Here is a 21,158-nt window from a genome sequence, read left to right on the forward strand (position 1 = left end):
GAGCTGCTGAATGATGGGCTTGTTTGTGTGGTTTGGCTGCGGCCCAGCAGAGTGCAGCCCTGACCAGGACACTCTGGAAACATACCAGCCTCTTTGTTCTCCCCCACTCACCCTCAGCCTCGTCTCTAAGCTGGGATAAAAGAAAACAGTGGCTACCTTCGACCTCCCCCAAGAAAAGATCTCCTCTTTCACTTTAGTCGACCAGTTTATTATTTTATTTCTGTTCGAAAAGCTGCAGGTCATTCCTTTTGTAGTGTGTCCCTTTGCAGCCTCCATCCCTCCCCATCTTCTTCCTCTCGCGTGTTTCCGTGTAAAACTCGGCCGGTGAGCTCTGCGGCGGTCAGAAAGTTGCTGAGAGCGTTTGTTTCTTCTTTTTGCGGAGCAGAGCGAGCCCTTCCCTCCCCTTCACTCCCTCTCTGCTGCCATCTGTCGTCAGGATTATCTGCTCGTCCACTCAGACGTTTACAGGCAGGACCAGTTGGGATTAGTAGGGCCGGGCGGGCGTTTCCTATTGAAACTGTGCATGTCTCCTACGTAGTCTGCTGCCTTCAGACACATGTCAGTTTTCAGCCACCATGACCTCACCCTCCACTAAATACACTGAAGAAAAACTGACATGTGTCGTTTTAATGCTTTTTTTTCCACATTAGATTAATAGAAAAAGCCTCTATACCACGATGACTTTTTTATTTTAGGTGCAGTAGCAGTAAAAACACTAAAGACAAGCCAGTTGTGGCATTTGTTTGCTTCGCAGAAAAAAATTAACCCCTATTTTTGCTAGAATCGCTTCTTAGATGTTTCAGAAAAGTCACTTTAAAAAAACAAAAAAAACTCCTTTTTTCGCCCAGGACTCTTTGTCGCGTGGAGACGGACAAGTGATGTAAACCGTCTTGTCACATTTCGTGAGTCGTAGCAGCCGTTTAGATGAAGGAAGTTTAAGATTTTAACAGAAGTCTCTTGGCTTCGCTTTTGAAAATCATGGAATAAATATAGAAAAAGACATTCCACCGTAGATTTACTCATCAAAAAAAAAAAGCTCCATATTCTCTTAATTTTTTGATTGCAACAGCTCTGTATTTTCCTTGTGTCCCTCTTGTAATTTAAGAAAGGATAACTATATATTTGTAAGAGTGTGTGACTGTGTCCAGAATTCAAATGTACACCCATATCAACTTTGACGGCTCGCCGACGGCCGGTTTTTAAATAAAGAGACCCAAATAATCCGACGGATTGGTCTGACCTGACGGTAGCCCGAGCGCCTGCTGCACTGACCTGACTGCAGTGTTTACTTCTTGCAAGTTTCATAGCCAAGGGGAAGACAAGCCACATTATATCCATCGTTAGCTGTCTGGATCGCTGCCTCGTGCAGTCACCTTCGCACATAAACAACATCGGATCCACAAAAACAAAAACCCCCCGAGAGAGAGAGAGAGAGAGAGAGAGGCGAGTTGAAGGCACGCAGAGTTCACATATCTGTACAGGTATCCAGATTCTTAACGTAGAAAAGTCTTAAGCTCATCCTCTTTGCTCAGGGTTTGATGAAGTTTGATGAAGTTGTTCACATATATGTGTGTGTGTGTGTGTGTGTGTGTAGAGGTTTATTGTAAGATGAAACTGTGAGACTGATTCTGAGTGTGATCACATCTAGAGTGGTTTTTCTTTTTTCTTCATCTTCTATTTATGCTTTCTGACATGGCTTGTGATACTTTAACTTTTAGGGTTGGTAAACCAAAGACTGTCTGGCGCTCACAGTTAATCACAGTAACCGATATATGAAGAGAGATCCGTTTGATTTTCAGTATTTTAGACGTGTAGCTGCTGTGACCCGCTCCTGATTTAACAAACACAAAAACAAACAAAAAAAACTCCAATCGTATTCCTCTTTTTCTTTCCATTAGGTCCCAGAGAGCGAGCGACTCGTTGGGTTTGTGATGTTTTTCTTTCTGAAGTTGTGGAAGAGAAATGCAGATTTACCAGCTTGTTTTTTTTAGCACATTGGTTGTGAAAACTACAGAATTATAAACCTCTCACTTTACCCGTAACACAAACACGTTCATGTTAAAATAGCTTTGTATTCCTTGTACTTGTATGTAAGGGTAGAATTTAACTGTGTGACTCCTGCTGAATCGGGAACGTGGACACCAAAATGAACACGAGTGCGGCTTCACTTTATCTCACGTAATATCACACTATGTAAAGAGCTAGTGGGCCCCATGTTAAGGCCTCATTACTATCACAGATCTTTTATTGTTACTGGAAACCAGTGGCATCCGTCGGGGCTACTTTTGTTCCTCTGTGGATTTTCCTCACAGACAGTTTCTTTTAATTCTGCATCAAACATGTTCCCACCGGGTGTCTGCTACTCCGAGCATCTGCTGGCGGCGTCGTAAGACCGATACGAGGCGTTGTTGGATGCGAACACCTTGTCAGAAACACAGATCGAAGCAACTGTCTGTGAGGCGAAACTAAACATTTTAGGAACAGAAGAAGGAAATTATAACCGAGGCAGGACTCTCTTTACGGCTTTGGAGCTGTTGAACGCTCCTTCTTAGTTCGAAACACAACTTTATATCACATTTCAGTCTCAAACGATGTGAGAGAAATCAGAAATCATCTGCTGTGGCTGTAAATAGCACCACAGCCTGAGGGGAGGATGGAAGAAAACGTGGCGTATTTTGGTGTCTGTGTTCCCGTCGTTCGATGTGCTAACAGTGTGAAGCTGATGCATAAAGGTCGTACACACGTTTCTGGACTTTCTGTTGATTGTTGAGATGTGAAAGGGGGTAAAACTTGCATGTGGGATCTCTTCTTATTCTCCCGTGATTTTGTTTTGTGTCATTTTGCTGCTTTGTATTCACACATTTATTCAGGGTTGTTCCCTCTTTCCTGGGAGGGGGGGAGAGTCCTGGGATTTCGGGGTATGGGGGTGTATTCTGGGTATCAGGCATTCCCACTCACCTGCTAAACAAAAGGGTTTTGATGAAGGTTGAATAAAGGTTTTAAAAAGTCGGAGAGGCTTCTAAAGATTTCAGCTGCGTTCACGTTCGTGTTGGAGGCGAACGAGAGCTGATGGACGGAGAGTAACTGTGACGTGCTGCGATCAGACTGCACAATATCAGCCCGACAGCGGCCTCGGGAGTAAAAATGACCTTTTTTTTTACTCTTGTCCTCCTGCTTCGGCACTACAAACAACCTTGTCTCACCTAGTTTGGCAATTTGTACCGACCGCAGGGAGTTTGGATGATTTTGTGGGTGAAGTCAGTCCGGAGCGATCTTCACTCTGATTAACAGCCTCGTCCTGCGTTAGAAAAGTTAAATAATGAGAAGAAAACACAGATAAGAGGCTTATTAAGTGTGTATGATTGTTAAAAATGAAGAAAATACATAATATAGATGGATAATTGTATAAAAAAATGCTAAAAAATATCAGGAAAACACATCTCTGACGCAATATTCTCATTAAATAATCACAAAATTCATCCAAATCGCTCATTTTGTTGCTCTACTGTTATTGTTATGCATTGAATATAACATGAAATGGTGTAGCCATGTTTAATAAATCTCAAAATGCATAAATATTGTGTAGTCTGATCTCAGGATTTGCATCAACAACAGCAGAAAACACACAAACACACATTCAATCCGCTGTAACGTGTAAATCTGCTGCCGTTGCGGCTCATGTTCCTCTGATGTGACGTGAACGCGGCTTCAGGCTGACGAACTGCACAAAAAGTGACTTTGAAACGTACAGATTTCGGATTTTTAAGCGCTAAAAAAAACTACGAAAAACAACGACGACTGTGTTTGCTGGGACTGATTTTGATCTGTGGACAGCGAACCAAATTTGGTCTCCAGTGCCTTTGTGAAAGAGCGAACGTTGGCAGGCAGTGTTTACAGGTTGTGGCTGTATTTATCGTGTTTGTCGTCGTCGTCGTGTCCTCGAGGAGAATTAACTGCGTCAGTCGGCCTTTGTTTGTGCTCGCAGTCATCAAGAAAAAGTCTCATCTTTTGTTTTTTAACTGGTTGAAGCTGTTTGAAACAAACTGATATGCATTTACTGCTAGAAAGAGAAATAAAACGTTTGATTTGATTCTGTTGAAATTAAGGCCTTTACATTCATAATTTGTAGTTTTTCACATTTTGTAGCGTTTAATTTACAAATCATCAAGCGAATCTCATCGTGTTGTTTCTCTAAAATGAATCATCTTGAAGGTTGGAACCTTTTTAAAGAATCGATAATATCGTATGAATTAGTTTGCTGTGTTTTTGTTTTGTTGCTTTAGATCTTTTTCATCTGTCGGTTTTTGGTGGATGTTTCTGTTCTCGATCACTCACCGTTTCCACCGTTTGGGTGTGTAACTAACTTTAAATGCAGCAACCTTTTAACACTTCCTGCCCCCCCTTACATTATTTTTGATAGCATTCTGATTTTTCATACATATTCTATCAGATTTTTTGTAGCATAGCGTGAATATTGTAGGAAATTTTTCCTATCTCGAGAAGAAACTGGACTGTTTTACGAAATAGCTTAATAAGAGAATAAAGTATTGATATTATAAGAGGAGTTATGTACTGTAGCTGCAACTTGTGAATTCAAAGCACCCCTTTAAAATTCAATAAATTTGATTTGATAGACTGTTTTGAACAAGTCTCTGTTTATTTTAGGTTTTTTTGTTTTGTGTTTTCTTGTCTTATGTGTCTGCACGCCATCGACATCCATCGGAAGACAGTTTTCACTAGGTTTTTATTTTAAAGCCCCTGAAAACTTTGCTTCAAATCCAAAGTATCTCCTCTGTAACATTAAATCTTCATGTTTCCACTTTCATTCAGCCTCACATTGTGTTCATATTGGCCGGTTTTCTTGTTTTGTTTTGCAGCAGCGAGTTATTCCGTTCGGTTTTGTTAGAAACAGTCGAATTAAAGAGGCTGCAGTCGATATGTTTATATGCAATAACAGTGTGACAGACGTCACCCCAATCTGCAGCGCTGCTCTTTATGCTGCCCTCCAGAGGCGAACTGCAGTAACTACACTAACAAATGGCCTTCAAACGGTTTTTCAAAGTCATTTTAGGTTATGTGATTATTAAATATGTATTCTCAAAGTAGTTTCCATGGTTTGAAAAATAATTACCTAATAATTCCTTAAACTATGACCCCAAAAGTGAAGCTATAGCACTTTGTATTACCATGAACAGACATAAAGGTAGTACAAACACAGTAACTACTGTCTGTAGTAGTAAGTATATAGATTTATTATATATATATATATAAGTCTTATTACATTAAATCCTATTATTTCATGTGTAAAAAGTTGAAATCGATGAGTAATTAAGTATTATTTTGTGAGGTTTAACCTGTTTAACACCTCATCCTGTCTGGTTATCGCGAGCTCAGTAATATCCAAACTATTGGTGAAGAGTTCCTTTGTTTTAATTCCCCACATTGTCCTGAAATTGTCTCGAATACGGTTATTTACAGACGCAGAAGCTGCACTTACTGCGGTTTTTGGTTGGATTTTGTATTCCCTAACATTTATACATTATTTTCTCTCTTAAAATAGACTGAACTTAAAAATGTGTCACAAGGTTAAAAAAAACACAGAAATACCAAAATATTGATAACAATCGTTAGAGATATCAGATGATGCAGTCATTCCATAAATATTTAGGTATTAAAAGGTGTTATAACCTACAGTAGTTCTTCATTCGAACCCAGTCTCCCAAATCACTCCCTATTTACTATACAGTGTCCGACCTCTCTGTGTGTGCAATAACATAATAATGAAAACATGCTCTACCTTCTGCTAAAAAATGCAATATGGCACATTTTATAGATGCAAAAATCTCAGTCGTGCAGCTTTAAAATGGTCAGTGATGACACAAAATGATGGTAAACTATTGAGTGTCTGTTATATAAGGAACGAGGTGATAATAGACGATGTGTGCGGCGTTACAAGGTGTCAGATGAGGCATAATAAACATCCAGATGGCCGCCACGAAGGAAGAAAGAAGACCACTGTCATCGTCCGTGTCTGCTTTAAATAAAATTATCTCCATTTTCGTCTCGCATTCTTTGAGTTTCCTGGGTTTTTATTCGGCGTGTACAGTGTCTGTGTGTAATGTGAAGTCACGGCCACCAGGAGGCGCTGCTGGCTCGAGCTGCTGGACTGAAGACCATCTTCTGAAGGTAATCTAGACACTCTAATTAAAAAATATAAATGGACTCATAAAGCTCAACTGTGCTGGTACAATAAACCAGATCATGAGGTTTTAAAATGACTTTTGGAGCTCCACATTTACTTAAATCTTCATTCTGTATTCTATCTTTCTTATTTAAAGTCATATAATCTCAACAATTGCAGCAATTTCTGTGCTGTTTTACAGGAATCTTATAAAAACGGAGGCAGATTTTCCAAAGGTAAAACACAGTTGTAGCTTATAACTGTTGCAAATACCAGATGTTCATTGTTTTGTTAATAGTCTCAAGTGAAGACAGTCCAGAGTCTTAATCAAGTCATAAAGCGCTCTTTAACCAATGTAATGTCGTTTTAACAACAGAATTAACTGAACAAAATTATCTATAATCTATAATTTTTTCCAACTGGCGCTCAGTAACTTGTGCATTTGTGGCACACTTTAAATACTTGATACCTTTCTTCCCCCAAACCCAAAGATTAAAAAGTATGTTATTTAAAGTTCAAAGGCTCAAATCCAAGTGAAGTCACACGAGTCATTAGTGCGTCGAGATGGGTCTAAAGTCGTCAAATTTGTGATTCGAGTCATAATAATCAATTAAAGCTGCGAGCTTTAAAGTGAATGTCTTAAGATGGCTGTGTCCAAATCTGAAGTCGATCCGATAAATTCCCTGGGAGGAGTTTGTTCAAATACAACGGAAAAAAATCACATTTGTCAATTCTATTAATACATAAGTAGAGAAATACAGAAAGCGTGTAATTTCGTTTCTGTATCCTATTACTAATTAAAATGTGATGTGCTTAATTTTCTTAATTTGAGGTTTTAAGAGCATTAGATTTATTAGGTAACACGTTACTTGGATACAGATTATTTCTGTTTCACTTCTATGTGTAAATGTTTAAACAGATTATCTATAGAGTAAGTGTGAGAATTCATGAAATTTACCATAACAAGATGGGTTTTTTTTGTGCCTAAAACATAACCAAACTTTGATGAATCTCAACTAATAAACTATTGAAATGTTACTAATACTCAAAGAAATCCTCAAATTGAAAATCTTCTGTAATTAAACTGAGGGCCTTAATGTGTCTTTAATGTAGGGAGTGGACTTTTTAGATTATTTCTTCATATTTTAAGTCCCTTTCAGAATAAAACTGACATAGGAAAGGAAAACCTTGCAGTCAATACCACAGAGACAGAAACATGTGAATAATCCAGGCCCCTCCTCCCCATTTGATCTTTTCCCGCCCCCTTTTGTGTCCCAAAATACTGAGGTGAACCTGTTGCTCCTACATTTAGGAGCCACAGATAGCTCAGCAGACAACACACTGTGCTGGGGCAGCAGGGGGTAAACATCGAGGAAACGCACACTAGATGCGCTACCAAGGAAGAAGACGCAACAAAATACCCTGCCACTTCAACTGGATCCCTTCGAAAGGTTAGTTTGATCATTCCCACAGGCTCCCGCATGCAATGAGAACCTGATCTGCCCGTGCAGTACGTAATCTCTTTTCCCAAGATGACATTGTGCATGAGTTTTCCATGGCTTATAAATAAACAACCGCTCTTACTTTGACCAGATGAGAGGGGAGAGTAAGAGAATACGCACATTGAGAGAAGTCCTCCATGGAGCTTGATGGGACTTTAATGAGTTGCTGCCAAGGAACCTTCCAGCAACACTGGTCATCCTTTAAAAACCCTTTTGCATCTTCGACTTTGCTCTGGAAAGGGGGCATGAAACGTCTTTGATCGCTTCCTCAGAAGGAAGGAAACAGTCTGGTCAAGAACTCGAACCCTTTATTTCGCTGTAAGGATCAGAGAAGGAACTGACAAACACAAGGAAGATCGAAGGTTTTGTTTCTGAGCTCCGTTCTGAACACCCCGTTACTCATTACACTTGAATCTCAAGGGGGTGGTGAGGGTTCCCTGAAGAAGTCATGGATGTAGCCAGAGAGAGCTCTCAGGAGGTGATGGTGAGCGAGGCTCTGGTCCAATTTAAGGCCACATTGCAAGCCGCCGTCAGGGAGGTCCACGTGGACGTGAGCGCTTTCAAGCAGCGCATAGAGCAGAGGATCGATGAGCTGTGCATTTCCAACGGACCCTTGGCCGGGGCGGTGACCAGGCTGCAGGAGGAGAACCTGCAGCTCAGAGCGAAGCTTGAGGCTCTCAGCCGCCTGGTGGAGGGTCTCGCCGGGGTGAAGATCGAGAGGAGCCCCGTTGAAGTGCAGGGGAAGAACGTGGAGGATGCTGTAGAGAATGGACATGCACAGATACAGTCCAAGACCCAGGAAGACCAGAGAGGGCTGGTTAGCTCTGGAAGATCAGAAAGCAGCCAGTCAAGTCAGTCCACTTCCACATACTCTGATCCATCAGGGTCAAGTGGAGGATCAACCCACGCTGCTGCTGCTGCTGCTCCCAGCAGCACCCCAGCCCCTCCTCCATGGAGAGCAAAGAGACACACTGAAATGAATGTGAGTACTCCTTCTGTTTCTCTACAGATAAAATACAGTTTACAGGATATTACCACAAAAGAAGGAGATCCTTGGATGGGTTTGTCTGTAGTAGAAGAAGGTGTTTTAAAGCTGTGCACGAATCAACACAAGCCTTCTTTTATTGTGTGATGTTCTGCTTTACTTAAACACAAATAATGGTAAGAGAATCCGGGAGTAATAATGTGTAACAGCTCAGTACGATGCACAACTTCACTCGAAGAGGCATCGATCCAGTAACTAATATGAATCAATATCACCAACATCATGAAACACCGGATCATTAATATGATTTAAATAATATGATTAACCTTTTATTATCTGCCATGTTATCCTAGATGTCTTGTTTTGTCCACAACCCAAAGACATTCAGTTCACTGTTACAGAGGACTAAAGAAACCACAGGGACTTTTTCTTGACTCAATACTTTAATAGTTAACTAATCAATTAATCAACTGATTGTTGCACCTCTACTTGCTGTAGGACTTGTTTATACCCCACCAATGCCAAGGAATCTCAGCAGCTCTACCTTTGTGTTTGGAGGAGGGCACGGAGTTCAGCGTTTAGCTCGTAACTGGCACACCCGACTCTGCCTAAACCTCCTTTCTAGGTTAGTTCAGCTTCACAAAACCTCTCATTCACAAAGTTGTGCCTACGTCAAGGAGTTCAAACAGTGAGTGGATGCACAAAATATCACCACTGCATCATCCAGCCAGTGTGTGCGGAAAAAATAACCCTTCAAAGAGATCAGACCTGCTTATGAACTGAGCTGTCCTGATCCATAAAAAACTCCATGTGGGTTGAGAGGATTTATTTGTGTCGGGAGGGCCCCAACTTGGATTTGGAGGTTCTGCAGTCCAATATATATTTAACCTCTGACCCCAGAGAACAGCCGTATCATACCATTATTTTTAAACCGCAGACGAGTGATGAATATTCAAATTAATAGGAGGATGATATCCTTACATTGGCCCAAACCGGCACACATGCTTACACCCTTTCCTACCTCCCCCCTCCACAACCCGCCCGTCATCTCAGCCCTCTTCTGCTCATGACCCGCTTTTATAACAGCAGGTCCTCCAAAGGGCACATGTATTTTTGGGGTGTGTTATTCGGGACTGAGCTGCGGAGCCTCTGCAGCTTTAACAGCACTGCAACTTCCCTCCACAAGTCCTAAAATACTGCAGATGAGCCACAGTCGGGGATGTAGTGGACTAGCTGACAAAACAAGAACAGTATCCTACGCTACACGTTTGTGTTGCGTTTTTTTTTTTATGACGTAACTCACACACTCGCACTATGAAGGCGGATATATGAATAAATATCTGTCCCCTAATCGCTCAGGAATCTTGTTTCCCGGCCAGTCCGAGTCTCAAATCTCCGAATGGAAAGTTGAATTGCATCGACGTCCCTGTCAATAATACCCCACCGGACCCACACCCTGAGTGTGACAACCAGCTGTCCTGTCGAAACGCACACCCTGCCAACATTCCTGTGCGCTGAAATCACCCCGGTGTTTTCCCACCCGTCAGCCCCCCGGCTCTGACGTACCACAGTGTTAGAATGACCGTCTGATTCCTCAGTTAATGCTCTGCTCCGTCATCTTTTTATCAGTATTTTTGAAATAGTTTCCTTGCAGCTAGCAGTGGTAGCGGGGGAACTGAGTGCAGCAGGAATGATGTATCTTTGTGTATTTGATGTTTTCCTTCGACCAAAAAGCTTTTGGATTATTACAGAAAATGAGCTTTGTGGCAAACAGAGTCTTTATGATACTTAAAGGTTTTACCACCTGTATGATTATTGCAGCGTAAATGCGATCACCAGAAGTAAAAAGCTATAAACATACTACACCACAGTTGCATGACTTTAATGTCACCATGACTAAACCTCCAACTTCTAATTTTGTAATTAAAATCTAAAAGTTGGAAGGTTAAGTCTCTGTGTCCAACCTCTGTCGTCTCATTTAGCCACTCGTTAGCAACCTTATTTTTTAAGAAACACAAAAGCTTCAGAATCCACAGGTGAGGTATTTACTGATGTGTTTTAAGTTGTAGAACAAAATGTGAAAATCTCTTTAGTTTGTGTTAATAACAGACTTTATTTCAGGCATCTAACCTAAAAAAAAACAGTCAAAAAGGTGGTGAGGGAACCAGAGGTGCTAACTTCTGAGTGTTAAAACTCATTCTTTTGAGGCTAACGTTTTTTATATCTTTATGAATTATGCGTCTTGTCTCATGTTGCTACCAACCTGAATCCAATGCTCAGTGCCTGAAGATGAACTGTAGTAACACTAATTATTAGTAGATGCTAGTCCTTGAAAGTCCTGCTCTGTTGCACCATATACAGTTATCATGTTAGCAGACATTTACCAGTTTACACATCCAGCAGAATTCATTTAACACACTCTCATTTTAGTTTTTGTCTCGACCAACTCCTGAGAAATATCTGCTATCCTTTGCAGCTTGAAGCTCCACTATGTTCATTAGCTAGTTGGTAACTTTGTCTGCTAGTTTATAGTTGAACTCCATATTTTCTGCTCAATACAGCTGGAAATTAGTTGATGAGAGTTGTGTGACGCCGTGATGCACAGTATGCTGACTAATGAATGATGGCGACTCTGCAGACTGAGCAGGAACGTTTGTTTTAAGTGTATTTTAAGTTAATGATATTGTGCAGCTTCAATGGTGATAAAAGAATTGCAGTATCTTTATTAAAGTGGATTAAGCATGGCAATACCTAATATTCATAGGTATGTTTTCATTAGTGTAGAATCACTTGTTGTGTTTTCGTTACCTTAGAATGATTTTATTTGTACCGACGCTGCAGGTCGCCTTCTATGTAAGCCCCTATGTTGAACCACCATATTTCTACGGTAGCCCAGAATGGACAAACCAAACACTGTCTCTAGATACTACTGTACTTTCTGCATCGCGTATAGGAAGCAGAGGGTGAAGCGAGGGAGTTGCAAGTTGTCTTTTAATTCCATGTTTTTAGACTTTTGCTTGACTGACAGGTGTTTTTGGGGTCTCAAAGTCGGCTCATTCAGTTATCTGGTCAGTTATCTTTACAGTATGTATCTACTTGTTAACCATAGAGTGAAAATAAAGACTGGCTCAGTATCGTCATATCTTATTTCATCGCGTTTTTCTCACTTCTGTAATAATGGAAATGCCTGTCTCTGTGTCTGTTTGCCTCCAACCGAAGCATGTTTGCATGTTTCTAAGAAAGAGCCAAAGCGACATCGGCCGTAAACCCAGCCAGAGGTTGAAGGGATTAACAGGTTCAGACGGAGTCAGACTGTGATATCCTGCAGGAGCTACCGTGGAGCCCACAGATCTCTGCGGCGCTAATCTCCCTCCTGATGACTAGTTGACGGACTGGCTGAAATGGCTTTACTGCGTTGGCTGCCAGACCGTTGCGTGTCTCTGGGGGGGAGAGGTGGGAGAGGGGGCAAACACAGGCCAAGCTTCAGGCTGATATACTTAGTCGCTGTTCAGGCTAACTCCCTGATTTCCGAAGTATCCATTTGGGGCTATATTGGGATGTAAGAAGAGTGGAGCGGAAACTCTTGCAAAGGGGCTGATTGCAAAATCTAAAATAGCCTCTCTCAGTGGGAACATGGGTTTGTTGGCCACAGCTGTCTTTAAAGGAGATGTTTTCAGCTGTTAACAGCTGAAGATCACACATTTAGAGGAGTGAGCACACACACACACACACACACAGAGGCAGGCTTATCACAGATGATAAAGGCTTAAAATTAATTTTAGCTCCACAGCGTGCATCAGTTTGAAAGACAAAAGGACCCTCTTTGTTTGTTGTGAGCGGATGAATGTTGAACCCCAATGAGTGATGTTGCTAAGGCAAATGTACAAACAGACACAGACACAGTTAGCCGCACGTCTTTCATAACTTATTTACCTTCCTGAGGTCATGGCGAGCAAAATAAATAAGGGATTCATTGCAGAATTCTTCATTAAGATTTGTTCAATTCAGTATTTGTAGGGTAGATATTAGTCCCCCTATTCCCTCTCACTTTTATTATTAATATATACTTTTTTTATTAAAGGGCATTTCATTTTGTGTTGATTCTGGCGGGCCCTGTGGACAAAAGCGGTAGTGTTTACCCCGCCTCGTTTCATGGATTTCAAGCAGAATCCGACCCAGTGTCGGACATTAAGAATAATTATAATAGCCAATCTCCTTGCTTGTTTATGTCGGTCATAAAGAGGCATCAGCATGAGATTGAGACTGTTTCATAGTCTATATTACTTAAAATATCAAAAGTAAAAGTAGTCATAGTGCAGTAAAAAGGTCCCAGGGTCAGAGTACAATGATTTGTTTGTTTTTAAGTTAATTTAAAAAAACATATAATACTTACACTACAAAATTTAAATTATGATCGCTGAAATGTGATTTAAAATAAGTTTCCTGTAACATTTCGTTTCAATATCAGCCTGCTACGTAGTCACGTTAATGAACAACAACAACAAATGAGTTCTAGTTCTTGTTCCGGATCCATTAGGGATTAACCTGCCTCCTGAGTGAACTATCTGTAGCTGAATTAACTTAAAATATCAAAAGTAAAAGTAGTCATAGTGCAGTAAAATGGTCCCTGGATCATGGTACAAAGGATTTTTGTTGGGAAACGAGCCATGTCTGTTATATCTAGTCGAGAAATTGAAGCACAAATTAGAAAAAGATATGCTGTTTTTAGATATTTATTCCAGCTGTGAGCAGTTCAGAAGAATTTGTTCTGAATTATCAGCACTTAAAGATCCAGTCTGTAACATTTAGACACCATCTATCACATCAGCCTTCCATTAACTGTGTGTGTGTGTGAGGTTCTGAATGAGTTTGTGGATGCCATTAATAGAACTTGTGAATTTTCTGATCAGGGCACGGATGCAAAAGGAGAGAAAAGCGTTGCCCACGTTGCCACGACTGCACAAGCGAACGGAAACCAAGGTATGAAGCAGATCATCCGAGAAGTTGCTCGCAGGTAAACCCTCCGGACGAGCTGAACTCACCTGTGGTTCTGTGGTTACGTTCTCAGAAAGCTCATCAGTGGACTCTGATGTTGGTCCCCAGTCCCACCGACCTCTCACCGCCACCACGAAACCAGACCCAGAGGCTTCGGCTTTAACTAACTCTCTTCAGTCTCCTGTGGAAACTCCCAACATGCCTCGTGAGTTGGTTCTTGTTTCACACATTGTTACGACATTATTTGTTTTTATACAAACATTTCAGAGTTAGCTGCAAGATGAGTTAAAAGCTCAACAGCAACAGATTGTAAATGTATCAAAAGGAACAAAAAAAATGTCCAAAAAAGATGTTTTACTGTCATAAAATCAAGATTAGAAAAAGTGATTAAAGGTGGACTGACCAAATCTAAGGTTGATCCGTTCTATTCTCCAGGAGGAGTTTGTTAAAAAAGGAGGCCTGGAAAGTGGCGCCAAAATTTGACGTTATTTTCAAAATGTCAGGCTTCCTGTTGGGTTTAAGATATGACTCCCAGAGGCTTTTATGTACATCTTAACATGATACACGTGCCTACCAATTATCAGACATGCCGGTAAAACGAGATGGAGGGGCTGATTTTTTTCAAGTGTATCATGATTTCCCACGCCACGCCACAGACACAGGAGGGTCAAATGAACACTAATGTAACAAAAATAATGATTATTGAGCAGTGATGCAGAGAAATCCACCATCTTCACCGTCACTGATTGTTTTAAGAATAAGATTGAATCTTTTTTTCCTTTCAGACCAGGAAGAATCAGGTCTTCTTCCCCATCATCCCCTCACCGCCATGACGAAAACCAGCTCCGAAACAGTTCCTCAGTCTCCTGCGTCAGCGCCCAAAACAACTAAAGAAACTCCAGTAAAATCAGTAGAGTCTCCTACTAAATGTGGTGAGAGAAAACTCTTATTTAATCAAAGTTTAACCAAACTCTAAATTACCTAAAAACCTCAGCTGACTCCTTAATTCTGCTGTTTCTGTTGTGTGATTGGGTGCTTTTATTTCCATTTTGACTTCACTTTCTCATCAGATTCTGCCTCTTTCAGATGCTGACGAACCCCAGCCACATCTCCCCGTCACTGCCATGACAACCAAACCCAGTCCAGAGGGTCTGATCGCCACCAAACCGGTGCCGTCTCCAGCGCCGGTGCCTAAAGCAGCTGTCCACTGTACGGCAGAGGCTCCAACAGGGGACGCAGGGGAATATTCTTTCATTAGAGGTCAGTAAGTTAGTTAATTTTAGTTACAAACATGACAACAACCTCCCTACTAACCACCTAGCAACCAGTTAGTAACGCCCTTTTACTGTTTAGAATACAATAGCAACCACCTAACAATACCATAGCAACAGAGCAGCCAAGACAGTTAAACATGTTCTTTAAATGTCAATGTAATGTACATTTAGAAAGTACTTTAGAAAGTTTATCCAGTCTATAAACAATAAAAAAAAAAGTGTGGTATCAAAATATGAACTTGAATTACTCATTTTAATTATTGTCATCCTATATTTATTTATTTGTATTACTCTTGTTTATTTGTTTATTTAGACTTTTAGGTTTTTTTTTCTCTTTCTTCGAATATATTAAATTTGACACCATGTTGAATGTGAAGTTCAGATAAAATGTTCCTTTATCAAGTCTGGCATTAGATTCAACTAAAATAAATACACTATATACATTAAAGTGAAATATGATAAGCCGGTTTATTTTTTACTTAAGTCTGTTAAAAGTGACTTTAAAGTAAAAATAAATGCACTTTGCTTCAATGTGATCTTTAACTGTATTTTCACTTTCTGGTTCTTTTCATTATTCTGATAATCCATCATCACCTGTGCAGGTGCGTCTGTAGCGAAGGAGCTGAGGTCCCAGGTACCTCCGGATCAGTTGGGCTCTTCATCTCAGGCTCTGGTCCACCTCCCCCTCACGGCCGTGTCCAAAAACAGCCCCGACACCCCCACTGCCTCCAACCTGAGTCCCACTTCTGCCCCGAATCCTTCCGTACCAGAGTCCCCGACAATGAAGAGAGGCGAATTCCCGTTCAGACGTGGTGGGTACAACCCTGCGATACATTAACCTGCTAAAGAAGGAGCATCAAAGCGAGCGTTAATTCATTATTTCTCTCTTCATCAGACGCCACTCAACCCAAACCACACTTGCCTCTCACATCCAACCCAGAGTCTTCATCATCTGCTATAACAGCGTCACAGGAGCCCGCAGTAAAACCTGGGGAATATCCCTTTAAACGGGGTGAGTTCAACCAAAGGATGTATGTCTTTATTTGTCTTTTTTAATTGTTTTAATTTAATTTAACTTTTATCTCTCCTCTTTAATTCAGTGCCCGTCCTGAAGACGCCCAGTCCGAGTCTGAAGAGGAGCGTGAGCTTTCCTCAGCCTGCAGGTAGAAAACAGTAAATGCTCATATGAGCTGTTTGAATGTACAAACTTATTTAGTTTTAATCTCTTTAATGTCTCTTCTTTTTGTGTTTCTGCAGAGAAATTACTTCCCTCCAAGTCAATCATAAAATCTGGTTTCTCACCTAATTTGGACAAGTAAGTCACGACCAAGACCAGGAAGTTATTGTTGACTATCGCTGCAGTAAAACGTCAATTGAACGCCGGCTGTGGCTACACATTTACACAAAGCAATGCAGGTTTCAGCTGAATCTTCCAAGTAAAAATGTGGATTAATTAGCAAGATTATAATTAATTATTTTTCTGACTCATTTTTGATGATAAAAATCTTTTTATATTCTCCATTTTGTATTTTGAGGTCAAATTGTTCTGTTGTCTTATATAAAACACTTGTATCAATACTTCTTATTGATATTTATTTTCTTTTATTTGCATATTTTTATCTAATTTAAGGGGAGCGTGCCTATGTTCCCACAGCCCTATGTTCCCACATTTCTAAGATTTTTTTCAAAATTAGGCCCTATGTTCCCACAGTTCCCACAACCTATGGTCTCCCACACCTATATGTTCCCACAGCCTACTGTTCCACAACCCTATGATTCCCACAACCCTATTGTTCCACAGCCTATGCTTCCACAACTCATGTTCCCCAACAACCGCCTAAAATTCCCACAACCCTATGTTCCCACATTTCATTTTTTTGTATTAGATTTTAACCCCTTTCTCCCACTTTGGTAGCCAATTACACCCAACCTATTATCCAGTAGCAATGGACTACAGATCTGGTGCGCCCATCTCTTTGTTTATTGCAAACATTTAATGTAAGTGCACATTGTCCTTTCAAATAAACAAACTAAACTTTAAACTAAATTTAAAAAAATAACATATTTGAAAAAAAAAAATTTTTTTTCTGTTTTTTTTTATATTTGTTTGTGCATTGGTACATATTTATGTTTGTGGGTACATGTGCATATGTATGTATATATGTATGTGTATGCATGTTTGTATGTATGTGTATGCATTATGTAGCATGTGATTGTATTACATGTATATACCGTATGCGTATTTGTACTTATCTGGTTTTGTTTGTCTGAATTAAGGAAATGAAAACAAGGGTTCAGCATCTATAAGCTCTGCTTCAGCCGAAACCCTTTTCGATCAACCTATTGTATTTTTTCTTGTAATGGTTGTGATTGTGACGATTTCTGCTGCTGCTGATTGAAATAAAGTTACTCATTCATTCATTCATCTACTATAAAATGCTTCCAAAAAACCTTGTGGGAGGAGAGGGCTTAAATTGAAGGGAAATGTAGGAACACAAGATCTTGTTAATAGCATGTAGTTATTCGATATCTTAATTTCTATAAAAGTAGGAGTATTTTTCCATCTTTGCCGAGCGAGAGTTTCACGTGAAAGAAATTAAAGGCCTGTCTCAAATAAAGGCTGGTTGAGTTGAGTGAAGCAACTAAAAGCCTGGGCTATTTAATAGAAGTTTCACAGCCTGTTAATGTTTTATCACTTTACTTTATTACCAGCTGTGTATATTTTCTACTGTTTTTCCTCCACAGGAAAGCAAACAAGACAGGAGGGGTGGAGTTTAAGGACGTGATGAAATCTCAAACGCTCCCACGCTCCAACGGGGCTCAGGCCAAACGGGCCATGTTTGAGAGGATGAACTCAGAGCCCACAAAGTATGTTTTTATTTTAATTTAAATTATTTGAATTATCTTCAGCCGTTCAGATATAAACGACATTCTCGTGTTTCTCTTGAACAGACCGAAGGACTCGAAGCCGAAACTGAAGCGCTCTCAGAGTTTCGGCGTGTCCAGTGCCAGTGGTATAAAACAGATCCTCCTGGAGTGGTGCCGCTCAAAAACCATCGGCTACCAGGTCTGACCATATCTGTCATACTTCCTCCTGTAATTCCCAAACAGTAACACAGCAGACATCTTTGATTTCCACTTGCGACAGCCTGACATAACAGGAAGCTCTGTGATTATGATAATGTCACGTAATCTACTGAAAATGTTGCATTAAATATCTAAACTGCTAAAGAACAGGCTTGTAAAAATAAGATAAAAGGTCAGCAAGCACAAAAAAAACTATGAAATATACATGCAATATGTCAGTCAGGGGTCCTTTAAAGTAAAATATGAGGTAATAAATGTTTAACGTGACGCCGCCGTCATCGTCTTTCTCCCAGAACATAGATATCCAGAACTTCTCGTCCAGCTGGAGCGACGGGATGGCGTTCTGCGCTCTGGTCCACTCTTTCTTCCCGCTGGAGTTTGACTACAACACGCTGGACCCCGCCAACCGCAAACACAACCTCCAGCTGGCCTTCACCACGGCAGAGTAAGAAAGACCTGATGAATGAGTGAATGAGTGAATGAATGAGTGTAAGAATAGAGGTTTTCTGACCTAGAGGATATTTTTTACTACAGTTTAGTTGAGCAGTATTTTGAGCAGAGGTGGGAAGTAACAAAATAAAATACTTTGTCGTTTATTTCCGTGTAACAAAACTATATATGTCTGAGTCTAAATTATTATTTAAGATATAAACACAAGTTGTATTCACAGAGCCTTCACTTATCCTACTTTAGAAAGGTTAAAACAACCAAACCAGGCGTCAGAGAGAATAAAAAACTGAATTTGTCAAAGAAAAAAGAGGCTTATTAAAGCGTCACAATTGTCAAAAACTAAAAAAAAACATATAATACAGACAGAGAATTGTATAAAAAGTTCCCCAAAAATATCATCAAATTCATCCAAATTGCTCGTTTTACACAAACTTCCTGCAGTTATTGTGTTCATTATTTGGGTTCATCGTACAGTTTATCAGCTGTTATCTACTGTTACTGCGTTCAATATGATATAAAATATCCATTAAATATGTCCCTTAAGGAAAAAAGAAGCAGGGACTAAATGACGCTGTAAGTAATTTATCCAATTTATTACTGAAGAAAGGATCCATTTAACAATCAATGGTCGTTTTCTGATTAATAATTAGTGGTTCTTTTTTAACCTAAAGCAGCAAATCTGACCAGGTTGGTTTTAAATATGACAGATTAATTATCTATAAAAAGCAAGAACCAATCAGAGAGCATTCAGGATGTTCTGTCAACATGTCCACTGATTTACTGCAACGCTGATGAGACACAACAGGATTGTTACAGAGCTCAGGAAGTCTGAGATGGGCTGAAAGTTGTTGGATTTGAACTTGAACTGTGTTATAACTCTGTCGTGTACGGCATCATTAATAATAATGTCCCAGCTAACCTCACTGACACTGATACAGCTCATTAAAGGTATGTTTAAACCTGATCTTTACTGAACTCCAGAGGGGGAAAAATCTGAGTTTTTTATGCACTTTGGCACCTGATGCAGTTTATTATTCAACTGTTTTTGCAATATTCTCATGTAAAATTACAATAAAGTTTATTTAAAAAACAAAGAGGCCCTCAGAAGAGTCGGGAAAATAAAATAAAGCAACTTTTTTTTACAGACATCTCCAATAGACACATACAAGATCTTTAAGACCAGCGTTCAAACTGGAAGCTCCTTGTCTGGATGTACTTTAATTGATTTTATCTTCACTACTAAATGAATAGAAATAAATAAAGCTGTTTATATTTCATTCATCCCAACCTCCTCCTGTGATTGTGTTCCAGGCAGCAGGCCGACTGTCTCCGTCTGATCGAGGTGGAGGACATGATGGAGATGGGGGACAAGCCGGACCCAATGTGTGTGTTTACATACGTCCAGTCGCTCTACAACCACCTGAAGACGTTTGAATAACTCTGTATCAGAGTTTAACACTTTACATGAGCCTCTGACAAGCAAACTAAAACCTGCTGCTCGCATATTTTTCACCTAAATCTATTGATCAGTTTTATACGGTTTGTGTGTTTTCACCAGAGTTCCTTTAATATTTATAGCGGACTGACACAGATTCTTAAAATGCAGTTTATTGTCAATGTGTGTGGCTCTGATGTTGCTGTATTTATGAAAAGGAGTTTTTTTTGTGACAAAGAAATAATAATAATAATAATAATAATAATAATAATAATAATAATAATAGCTGCTGTTGATCAATCAGAGAAAAACAATAAACTGGAGACCTGAGTTGAGTCTTGTAATGTGGCAAAAATAAAAGCAATTTTCTAATATTTTTTTCATTTTCAGTCTGAATGTTTTTAATTTCATTGTGTATTAAGATGTCGAAACTGGTCCACAGGTGACACTATAATACAAATATACACATTAACCATCTTAATGTACATCTACTGTAAATAAAATAATAACATTTGACACAATTTAAATAAAAAAACACACAAAACTAAATTCAAAATAAGAATTTAATTCAATTTAATTTTTTTTCTGTAAATTTACAGTAATTAACTGGCAGCAGCTTCGCCAGCAAAGTACTTTATGTATGCTTTTTACTGTATTTTATGTTTACAGCGTGATACTAGAAATACAATTAGTTCATTACTGTATTCTTATACATTTACAGCAGTTTAAAAAATCTCTGCCTGTTTATTTTTATTTGTTTTGTTCTTTCATACAATTTTTAATTTGAAACACGAGTGTTTATACACACTACTTAAACTAAATTATAAAATAAATAATACAGTAATTTACTGAATAAACTGTGTAAATGTATAAGAATACAGTAATGAACTGTACTTTTATTTCTAGTAACATACTGTAATTGTAAAATACAGTCCTTTGCTGGTGAAGTAGGGGGATGCCAACAAAAGGGGGGGTGTATTAGTAATTACACTACTAGTTACTGGGGAAAGTAATATTATTTCTATTAATAAGTTACTGACAAATAACAGACTTTGATAAATGTGAGTTTTCCTTCAAACTGTCAGAAGTGGGTTCATTAAATGGAGCGTACGCTGACATCTACTGGTGGAATTAATGTGGTGCAAAACACCTCCTTAAATACAATTTTACACAATTAACAGCTTTATCTTTAATATCTTAATCAAAGATAAAGAATAATATATTTTAATATGTGTGTGTGCTTAGATGA

General features: G+C 39.5%; 1 protein-coding gene across 1 annotated transcript; it reads left to right on the plus strand.

Annotated features, from left to right (window-relative positions):
- The first annotated feature begins 7,475 nt into the window (after positions 1-7,475).
- Positions 7,476-20,285, plus strand: LOC118331290 (smoothelin-like protein 1). The gene is made up of 14 exons (XM_035666106.1): positions 7,476-7,632; positions 7,775-8,665; positions 13,579-13,648; positions 13,737-13,868; positions 14,449-14,595; positions 14,750-14,923; positions 15,540-15,749; positions 15,833-15,949; positions 16,038-16,100; positions 16,195-16,252; positions 17,683-17,805; positions 17,890-18,004; positions 18,318-18,469; positions 19,786-20,285. The coding sequence occupies exons 2-14, from the start codon at positions 8,132-8,134 to the stop codon at positions 19,910-19,912; spliced, it is 2,022 nt and encodes a 673-aa protein (XP_035521999.1). The 5' UTR covers positions 7,476-7,632; positions 7,775-8,131; the 3' UTR covers positions 19,913-20,285.
- Positions 20,286-21,158: the final 873 nt, after the last annotated feature.

Source organism: Morone saxatilis, unplaced genomic scaffold, assembly GCF_004916995.1.
Source record: "Morone saxatilis isolate NCDOM2014 unplaced genomic scaffold, NCSU_SB_2.0 Contig20, whole genome shotgun sequence".
NCBI classification, from domain to species: Eukaryota; Metazoa; Chordata; class Actinopteri; family Moronidae; genus Morone; species Morone saxatilis.

What these genes read in the sequence shown, in the direction of transcription:
- LOC118331290 (XM_035666106.1), top strand. Translation starts at nt 8,132, where the DNA reads ATGGATGTAGCCAGAGAGAGCTCTCAGGAGGTGATGGTGAGCGAGGCT. An exon ending in ATGAACTCAGAGCCCACAAA is followed by an intron (nt 17,806 to 17,889) that starts GTATGTTTTTAT and finishes TCTCTTGAACAG; the next exon opens with ACCGAAGGACTCGAAGCCGA. An exon ending in CTGGCCTTCACCACGGCAGA is followed by an intron (nt 18,470 to 19,785) that starts GTAAGAAAGACC and finishes ATTGTGTTCCAG; the next exon opens with GCAGCAGGCCGACTGTCTCC.